Below are 11523 nucleotides of genomic sequence, written 5' to 3'. Positions count from 1 at the left end.
AAAGTTTTTTTTAAGTATTATAAAATTATAAGTTTGGTTTAAAATTATTAATGGAATTATTTTTTTTTATATTTATAGTTTAATTCTGAGTTTTTAGTTCAATTATCATTGTTATTTATAGATGCTTTTAATTAACATAAAATTTTGTTTATATTTTTCTTGTATTATTTGTATATTACATAAAGCAACAAATCATTAAAATGTCATTTTTATATTTTAATCGATTTATTTTTTTAAATTTTAGTTATGCGTACATTTCTAAAATTATGATTTGTCATACGCATTTAGAATATCTAATTAAAAAAATGTAGTATCATATCTAATTTAATTTATTTATAATACATTTCTGTTCCACACAGGTTTTACCTAAAGAGCTCAAATATGTTCAACCCTATAAAACTAAATTTTTATATTTGAATAAATAAATCTCATACGATTGAAACCAGAGAGAGAGAGAGAGATAAATAGTAACACTGACCACCAGTGTAGTAGCTATGGTAAAGAGTTTCACAGGAATATGAACTAAGGAAATGTGTAAAGTAAATCTCTTCCTACACGAATATTTGCATGTGAAATTGTTGAGGACAATGCAATAATTTATAAATCTGACGTTCGAGTTATAAAGAAATAATTTGTATTTTAATTTATTTTACTTCAGCGTTTGTTTCTACATAGTCATCCTGGAGTGAGTTTCAGAATTTCTCTGTGCCATTAGTTAATTTTGTGAAGTAACAGATGCTTTAGCAAATGGTGCAATTACTTTTATGTTAGTTTCTCTCTTTAAAAATCGTTACTCGGTTTACCTGAAAAATGATTCAAATGATGCAAAAGCAGCCATTGGCATACTATGCATCGATACAATTTTATACCCGAGAGCGATTTGGTACACCTCAGCTGCACATTTCTCCCAGCGGTGTTCGAAGGCTGCATTGAGACCTGACGGAACGCTAGGAGTGGGTTTGTTCGGTAGAGGGGTGACTAAGGGCGAATGGGTTAACATATAGGTATATAAAGTCGGAGTTCAGTTCTAGCTGGACATTCGCATTTCTTACAAGAAACAGCAAATAACTACGCATTTCAAAATGTTCAAACTGGTAAGTTAAAAAAAATTATTACCATTTATTCAATATAAAAACATATAAATATTAACAGCATAATGTTAGTACTCTTTTATGTCTTCCGGTTTTGAGATGTACGCATTTGTTTATCAGGAATATCATTACATTAAAATATATAGATATAGATATAGATATAGATATAGATATAGATATAGATATAGATATAGATATAGATATAGATATAGATATAGATATAGATATAGATATAGATATAGATATAGATATAGATATAGATATAGATATAGATATAGATATAGATATAGATATAGATATAGATATAGATATAGATATAGATATAGATATAGATATAGATAGATATAGATATGGATATGTAAAGAAACAATGTTTTTTTAAAAAAGGCTTTGTGCCTATTAATTGTGTACACGCTTCTGTTTTGAATTTTGGTATTCCGGTTTTGTATTTATTTTTTATCTTATAATTGCGATATTATGAAATTATTTTTTGCTTTTTTTTTGCATTTTTCTAAACATTATTTGAAAACATAAATTAAACGTATTTTTTTTATCGCTCCTTATATTTAAGTTAGTAAAAATTATTATTATACAACTATGTAGTGTTATCATATGTTTTCATGTAAAGGATCTTTACCGACAAGACAAATAAATTGGCTTGTTGAGTCCTGTAAAAAAATAATTTTAAAATGTTTTACAAAAATAATAATAAAACATTCTATGTAAATAATAAATAAATAAAAAAATAAAAAATGCAATCACCACAGAGTAAATAGTTTTTATTAAAAAAATATATAACACGTAAAAAATAACATTAAATCATCGGCAATTTATTGTATTTAACGTATTTAAACATTAAAATCTTATTTTTATTACGCATTAACTATTTGGAGCATAAATATGTTGATGTTATGTTATAAAAAAAATGTAAACAGCCAAAGTTTATTTGACCGTCCACTGTAAAATAAATCCAATTTAACTATGGCATTACTCAAGTATTTAAAAAAAATATATACATTCACATTGCAACAGAACATTTAGATTATCACATAATGACAGGTCATAATACCTGTAAATGTCTAGGCTACCATTTTTCCCTCTATTAAATGTTCTGCTCTTTTCTTTTCTTTGTGGTGTAATGACTAGGACGCTTGACTTACGCACGGAGGCTCAGGATTCGATTCCCGATGAGAACACAAGAAAATAAATGTTTCTTAAACCTGGGTTTTCTGTGTTGTTGTTCTTGTGATTTTTTTTACTTGCTATATTTAAATATTCATTTTGCTTTTAATGTTAAAACGCTTTGTCGTTAGTAGTCAACGTGTTTGCCTACCAAACTTGGATTAGTTTATGACACATTAGTTACTAAATAATTATTTGAAAATGTGTTTCTTCACTGCTAAAATCACTAGAGTGGCACTTGAAAGTTAAAATGCAGTGCCCTATGTACAAGTAGCGAACGGTGATTTTATTTACAGATAAGCTATAAAAAAAAACATTTATTTGTACCTACATAGTAGGTTCATAATATAATGTAAGTTATACATACTATAAATTGCTATTTTTTCTGTGGTTCTGTGTGATGCAACAACTTTCATCTATGAAATTAACTCAAACTAATTAGCTTTGTGATATTTTATATTGTGTAGCTATATTATCCAATAATTTAACACATAACTTTATAAAAATTTATAATTCAGTCTGTATTGGGTATTCTCTTAACGATTGAAATGTCAACTGGCCTATTCGTTCTAGAAATGAATAATGCCAAAAACGGCCGCGTCGAGCGCCACATGTGTTGCGAATCAAGTATAATCTCAAAGAAAAATAGTCCTTAAGAAATAGTGTTTGAAATTCTGTTTTCCAACTGTTTTCCAAATCGAGAATCTTCAATGAATTTGTGTAATCTGCAAGTTTGCTTTAGGAGAAAAATCCCGCTACTGGATTTAGTGTGTTCAAAATATAGCACACTTATTTGTATAAAGATATCGGCTGAAGTAATCGGCTAGTTCCTTGGCTCATTGCTGGCGCTGGGCGTGCTTTATCAATATTTTTATTTATATTTGAAGAAACACACGAATGGTGACAATGATTTTATAAGAAATAGTAAATATTTGTTTGTTTTTCGGTAAATAAAGTCACCCTCAAACATTATTACGGATAGTCAAATATAATGGTAAGCTGCGCATAATTGCTTCTATACATGATTCGCCCTTGCTTTGTACTATTGATACAGATAAGGGAATTATAATGATGTTAACATACCGTTGCTGTTAAAATTTTATTTTCCTATACACGAACTTAATTGAAGCGCTTCCCTTTCACAACCACCGACAATAAATTCTCAACTCTCATGACACTATTCTGAACACGAGCCAAACGTGGAGCAATATTATCCTCTTCAGGCTGAAGTATGTAACTGCATACTGTTCACTTTAAAAAATGAAAATAAATATTTGCATTCTTATTATTCACCCAAATAATTTACGCCCATTTTCAACGAGTTGTAAATGTCTAACTATTAAAAAATGAGAAACAAGTTGTGGTAGAGTGGGATTCGAACCTCGAAACACCTTAATTGTAATAAAAAACTTTTTTTTTTCAATTGACGGCCTAACACATTTGACACTATCATAAATCAAATACGAAATCTCAAACAAACATTTTTTACATGCTGGAATAAAAAAAAAACTTTCAAAAAGAATAATATTAAAGTAAGGTCGTGTTTGCATTTTTGTGTTACTTTTTTTCGCAGAGAATATGGAAGTCTAGGCATTTACAGGGCTTACAACCTGTTGTTGTTTGGTTTAAGTGGCTAATTTACACACTGTGTATGTTATACATGTATGTTACACAGTGTATGTTACACAGTATATAAAGTGGCCACTTAAACTAGCCAATGATAGGGTCATAAGCCTTATCAATGCCTAGACTTCCATATTCCATTCTTAAACATGTTTTTCCTCTCTGTTGCAACAAATTAAAACATTTTTTACTCACATTTCATTGTAAGAATCAAGATAAAGTCTGAATACATATAATTTAGATATATTTTTTTAAACACACCACCCGCCCACATCTCTCACGTTACCAATAGATAAACGTGAAGTTTATGATTAATGACGCAATTTTCATACTTACTTGATAAAACAGTGTTTTTTTTGCTAATGAAAATATTATTACAAATTTATTTATTATTCATTCACCATATTTAACGTACTATATTTTTTTTATGTAAATACCTCACTGGGCACAACCCGTGTCAGGACATTCAAAACTATTATTTAAATACTGGTTACGGTGTCTAAAAATATATATAAAATTATACATAAGCATGCATACTTAAATCGACAAAACATCAATAATAGTCTAAAAAAAAATATAATTATATCAGAAGTGCAGCACATACATTAGTACTGTGCAGGTAATGAGCCGAGAAACAAACCACTGTCGTGAGCTATTTGGTACCTCTACATCGGCAAGTTCCTGGTAGCCCAACATTTGCACAAATACGAAATATGTACTCGTATGACAATATTGCAGAAAATGTATTCAACAAAACACTGTTTGGGTATGTTAAAAAGAAAAAAGTTGAAAAACTCATAGACTCCTGTATACAGGCGAATAAAGAATACAGTCATCTGTGTGAAATATAAATAGAACCCGGGACAAGTATTTTTGACTGGATGACTTATCTCAGGTTCAAATCTTAAAAAAGAAATCTGGTCATATATCAGAAAGTTGGTCATATAGTGTAGTGGATGGCACGTTCGTCTACCATGCTTGAGGTCCCAGGTTAAATTCAAGGTGAAATATTTTTTCAATTTTGTTTTTACACCGCAATATTTCACTATTCCCGGACTGGCACCGGAAGCGTAAGATTGATCACGATTTTCAACAGGTACTAAATTAAACAGTTTTGGTACTGCACTCCCCATTGTTCTATCTCCATATTAGTTCTTCTACTATAAGTGTCCTTTGTATTCTGTTATTATCATCGTAAGTCTTTTATTGATTCTTATTTTCTACGTTCATAAGACCCTTTGAGACCGTACGTATGTTGAATGAACACTTACTTTGCGATTTTACTTTTCCCATAGTATATTTAATAATAATGTTGGGTTTTTGTTTTATAATTGCTAACAATCGTTTCTATGGCATATATTTCAGTCCGCTCGGTTGCAATCCGTAATCCTGCCAAAAATAGCATTCACATTTCAACAGTTCGATTCGTTAGAGTACATTACATGTTACATCATCTATTACATGAAGGTAAGGTCCTTTATGTAATAGATGATCAAGATAAGCTGCATATTTTTTCGAATGCAGTGCCCTATGCACCAACGGGTGCGGATAAAAATGATAAATTTAATTTTTTTTTAAATAAATCATAGTTGTGATAATTAATACCTTGAGTTCTCGGTTTGAAGTCAGGGCTCAAAGAGGTTGTTTAATGCGTTAGAATATGTATGTCGATCTACAATACAGAATACATTTCAATAATATCCTTGTACTTTGCAATTGTATAATGATTATTATTTGCTCTATTATATAATGCACCTTTGGTTAAAACTACTGATCGCAGCATTTTAAATCCTAACCTTTACCATCAGAGTAAAATAAACGTATTATTTCATATACATATAGACTTTAATTGACCGATGTACAAATACTCTATTTGTTTAAATTGAAATATTTATTTATTATTATATATTTTTTTTTATTTATTTTATTTTATTTTTTGTACATAATGTTATTTGTACATTGGCGGGCTTATTGCCAAATGGCAATTTCTTCCAACCAACCAATAAAATAAAAGTTTTATTTTTATAATTCAAGTTACAGAGACAATAACTATGACAAATCGCTAAAATGTTATTTTAATTTCAATACATTTTTGAAATTAAAATAACATTTTCTTAAGAATCGAAATCGAAATTAAAATAAAAGACATTCAATACATTTTTGAAAATCGTATTCCTACATAAGTGCACCCCTATGTAGGCGAGAAGAACGGAGTTTGACATTTGCAAAAAGAATGCCATATTTGAAAAATTTTAATCTTATGTTTTGGAATTAAACCATAAACATGTATCTACTTAAATTCAATATTTAAATATAAAGAATTTTTAGTTTTGGAATTCAATCGCAAACAAGTACCTAGGTACCAATTTATCAATGAAAAGTATTTTTCCAAGGCAATGGCAAGCAAGCCAACGTTCGGGCAGGACAACGTCTGTCGAGTCAGCTAGTTTATAATAAATTCATAAAATATATTGATTATGATAAAATTATAAATTAACTTATCAATGAAACTTCTTTTTTTTTTTTTTATACGCCTCCACTCGTTTGCGAGTGATTTTGGCTCTTAGAAACAAGAATAAGAAATTTAAAGAATATACGCTTCAGTGAACGACAAAAAAAAAATTAAAACCCATACCCACGAAAAAATATAATATAATGTGAGGTAGTTAAAATCAGTATGAAATAGTTATGTGACAATAAAATATTATTACCGTCTAAATTAAACGTAAATATAACATGAAATTTTGGGCCAAAAGTAAAGAGGGACATTCAATTAGACTTATTATTATGAAACTTCTTGGTTTAGTTTTACTTTTTATTATTTTGACCAACGAGCGCTTTCGCCTAAGTAGGCATCTTCAAGACTGGACTTCAGGCGAAAGCGCTCGTTGGTCAAAATAATTATTAAGTGTATTTATAATTTAAGTTTATTTATAATTATAATCATTAACTATGGAGTTTTATCAAGAAACATCGACAAAAAACATCAATATTATAAAATATATTGACCAATTATTATTTAATAACTCTTAAGTTACGATACCGTTTTGAAAAAAACTTATGTACATATATACTTTATTTAGGTCTTATAAAAGCCTAAACTTTGATTTTTCCCATGTTAAAAATGTTCTAATGTCAATAGTAAATTGTGTATATATCCAGATCGTTCTGTCCGCTGTGCTGGCCGTCGTTGCCGCCAAGCCCGGGTACATCGGAGCCCCCCTAGTAGGGCCCGCTTTCGCCCCGGCTGCCTATGCCCCGGCTGCCTACGCCCCGGCTGCTTACGCTCCCGCTGCCTACGCCCATGCCCCCTTAGCATATGCTCCCGCCCCGGTTGCCTACAGTGCCCCCATCGTTAAGGCTGCCGTTCCCGTAGCCACCTCTTACGCCAACACTTATAAGGTAAACTGGTCAACACATATATTTAAAAATACTGTATATATAATTAAGAATTACAACTACTTCTACTACCATCACGTCATCTCCGTATTCAATATACTCAAGAAACATGTATCTATAAAAATGAGCTGAAAATAAAACTGGTAAAGTGAAAAAACCCAAAAAAAAAAATACATGACTTGTGTTCAATTAAACTGCATTTATTTGTTAAAACTTATTTATTCTATTTTCAGCGATTTAAAAAAAAAGTTATCTTAGTCAGTAATATCAAATGATAATAATTAGGTATTTAATTTTTGTATTTTTTGAATTTTTATTTTATTTATTTCAACACCTCATTAACAAATTAAAATAAAGTATTGAATACAATGCCAATAATCTGAATAGAGTTGTACCTAAGTACTATAAGGGCGCGTGTTTTCACATAGTAAACCATAGCGAAGGAATTTACAAATTGTTCGAAAAGACAAAGTTCCTCAATCAAAACGTTTTTCAGTTTTAATATGAAAATAGACCAAATTTAATTTAGGTTTATTAAAAATGTCGATGATTATAGAACGTTTAATATCTATGATACTTAAAGTCAATGTTTATAAAATACATTTGAATAGACTTTAATACTGGGTTTTCCCAAGTTTTTTAGCAACGGAACACTTCTCTGATCCAACAACTTATTTTAAGGTTGGGTAATTCATAATAGTAAATATAAAAAATATAATTTATTATTTATTTAGTAACTATAACAATTCACATAAAAATATATCTGAATAAAGCTATCATGAACTCAGATGATTTTGAGTTCATTAATCCCAAATCTTTTTGGCATCGGGCACTTGGTGAGTTGAATTTTTAGTTGTGGGGTCGAGCCTGTTTCTGCATTTTGACATTGTTTCAGCATCGTTGTAAAATTCTACTTCTAAATAAGTTGTATAAAACGGAAGTAAAACAATGAAAGGTTGTTTTGGCTTATTCGTGTACTATTTTAACAATCTCATCCTGATGTTATAATAATAAAAATGTGTTCATAGTTTTATTCCACTTTTATTTATAAATTTTTACCAGTCACCGGGTTTCGTCATGAGCAACATCGTCAGACTGGTGGGAGACTAAACAAATTTCTATGATATTTAAAAATGCAAGCAGGGGTTGTCAATCGTGATTTTATATAATTATGGAAATAAAAGAGTTTAAATTAAAATAATTAAAGAAAAAAGTAAAATCAATTGTATGAATTTAAGTTTTGTTTGAATGTATATACTAAAAACTGGTGAAAATTGTTTAATTTTATGAAGTTTTATAATGAAAATGCATTTGAATTACGTGTATTTAAATTTATCACATCATGCTTATGTGATTCAATCTTTGTATTTTTGTTTAAAATCAGAGTCAGTGATCAAATCAATTAGATATTCCAAATCACTTGCGCATACATTATTGGTCACGAAACAAGATTTGGAACCCAGGAATCGTCCTTACTAGTTAGAAAATGTTGCGAAAGAGTTGTTTTCGTATAAAAGTACTCCATTTTTTGCGGAACACCTTTTCAGCACCAATGTTACACGGAACATAGTTTAAGAAACCCTGTTTACACATTAAATAAAATAGCAGGAAGTAACAGTAAATAGTTTCTCGTCTAACTAGAGTTAATTTCCCATCCTAAAGACACACAAATATATTTTTTACACTTTTTCTGTTTGAACAAAAGCCATGCCAAGGCGATTTGTGAGACGATAATTTATACGAAATTAGAAAGTAAATAAAAACATTATTATTAAAGTCTAATCTATGTTTTTACATACCATTTTCTTTCTAGGTTGCCCACTCTCCATTGGCCTATGCTGCCCCCGCCTATCACTCACCCCTGGCCTACACTGCGCCCTTGGCCCCTGCCTATCTTCACTAAAAACAAAATATAAACAACTCTAAACCAACACCAAAATACAGCAAAATCGATAAAACCCAACTATAAACATTCGTTTTACAGACGCTAATTTATTATTTTAAAATATAAATAGATGATGATTGGCACTTAATTCCACAAAATCTATCGTCTTTTATTTCTATAATAAATTACAACGAACTTCCAACAAGAATTTTCACTAACTGACTTTAGCGTATTTATTTAATTATTACATCAAAATTTTAAAGGTATTTTGTATTCACAACGTATATATCTCAAAAACTTTTACATAACATACAAATGTAATATTGTGTCATGATCAAAATTATTTCATATATTTAACAATTTAAAAGTTACTTAAGTACAAATATTAAAAATAAATTATTTATATGAAGAGTGAAAAGCTTGTCGTAATTAAGTAATAAATTTATCAGCAAAAAGGCCAATTTTTATTTCTGATAACACCCTTTTTTATTTTAATATTGTATTTTAAACATCCCCAGTAAAATGTATGAATATGTTTTACGAACTATACATAAATTAGAATATTACAACTAAAATGGAGAACTTTTTAGAGACGGAAATGTAGAACTCTAGGCATTTACAGGCCTTATGACCTGTCATTGTTTGGTTTATGTGACAAAATTACATAGTATGCAACATTTTGCTATGTTTGAACATCCACATTTCATCAATTCTTGCATAATATACTGATTTTTGTTGAGTTTAAGAGTTGCAACCTCAATAGATGCGGTTGAGTATTCAACTGACTAAATTATTTCACATACTAAGAAACGCCTGATATATTTTTTTTAAATTATGGTTCTTAAGCCTGTTCAATTTATCAGCAACATTTTGAGCTCGTACAAATATTTGTAGAAAATAACTGGATTTCACTCCCTAGAGAGTTATTTAAATTAAAAATGATTACAACAGAAATGAAGCATATTTTTACCTGCTTTCGAAAAAACTTATTTTTTTTGTTCTTCCATCTGTTGAATTTGTGAAATTAAAGAACTGAAACCTTTATTGAGCCCTGTAAATGCCTAGACTTCCATATTTTCTTTTGGTATTCATCTCTTTTGTAGTATGTTAATCGTAATTTATTTATTATTCTAGGGGGTGAAATCCAGCCCTTGTCTAACAAACATTTGGACAATCTCAAAATATTGTTGGTACACAAAAATATCTGATATTAATTGGTCTTGTTTAGTATAATGAAGGTAAACATATGATTAGAAGACTTAACTTAAGTTATTTGCCACTTCTAAATAAATCGTCAGAACAAATATTAGCACAGTGGCAGACGTCATAAAACAACAGACATAGTGATAAAAATACAAATAAAAAGCTAATTAATTATTATTATTATTTTATGCACAATACTGAGGTGGTCCGCGTCAATTATTGACTTGTATGTAAATGTAAAACACTTAGCTAGACTACGCAAACAGTGCAGGAAAAACAGTATCTTTTTGTTCTGAGTGAACATTTACACATCTTTTATGTAGTAACATCTAGATTTTTGTTAATAGTATAACCCTTTTAGACCTGATGGATATGACAAATATGATCAAAATAATTACAGCTAAGACGCTTGACTTGACTCACTCTTAGCTCCGGGTTCGATTCCCGGTGAGAACGCAAAAAATACTGGTCGATTTTTCTCAAGCTTGGATGATCTGTGCTAAATTCGCTACTGTAACTGGGAATTCTCGAGTGTTATGGTATAAAAAAAATGCATGTATTTTATTTTCTGTATGCTTTAAGATATTATTTTTAACATTTTAGAGAATTATTTAAACTTTCATACTTAAGAAAATATTTAACATGAATTTTTAATATCTAAACATAAATCAGTTTAATTTTAACAAAATAAATATGAAACAACTTTAATTTAAACTATTTATTTTTTAGTTTTTCTACCGATCAATCGATTTGAAACCTCAAAGCTACGCAAGCTTTAAAGCGAGGCTAAAAACAAAATCGTTTTATATTTATTTCATTATAATGTATAACCACGAGTTAGTTCTTCAAATATAAATGTTAAGGTTAAATTTTATTTAAATATATTAAAAACCTGCAGCAAATAACATTAAGAAGGATGACATGAATTTTCTTTGAAACAAACGCACCAGCCAAAAGCTATCTGTTAAACTAAAATACAAACAATTTTATTTTATATGCAGAAAAAAATTGAAATGAACTTTGTGACGTATTACTTAGTTACTCTTAAGTGATTAAAAAATAAACCTGCCGCTTTTTAATGTGGTTTTCTTCTTTAGTTTCAATCTTGAGGATTTGTTGCCAGCAAAGCCCTGCAACTCTT

At 29.4% G+C, this 11523-nt stretch overlaps 1 protein-coding gene across 1 annotated transcript; it reads left to right on the top strand.

Moving 5' to 3' along the window:
• Positions 1-847: 847 nt before the first annotated feature.
• LOC148285332 (uncharacterized) lies at positions 848-9634 on the top strand. Its single transcript, XM_088227040.1, has 4 exons — positions 848-883; positions 1032-1094; positions 7058-7297; positions 9108-9634. The coding sequence occupies exons 1-4, from the start codon at positions 848-850 to the stop codon at positions 9195-9197; spliced, it is 429 nt and encodes a 142-aa protein (XP_088083166.1). The 3' UTR covers positions 9198-9634.
• Positions 9635-11523: the final 1889 nt, after the last annotated feature.

The sequence above is a fragment of the Micrasema longulum genome, unplaced genomic scaffold (assembly GCF_059751315.1).
Source record: "Micrasema longulum isolate JH-2025_06_02 unplaced genomic scaffold, ASM5975131v1 h1tg000040l, whole genome shotgun sequence".
Classification (NCBI taxonomy): Eukaryota; Metazoa; Arthropoda; class Insecta; order Trichoptera; family Brachycentridae; genus Micrasema; species Micrasema longulum.
The sequence above is the reverse complement of the archived record's forward strand: the minus strand, read 5'-3'. Positions and strand labels throughout refer to the sequence as shown.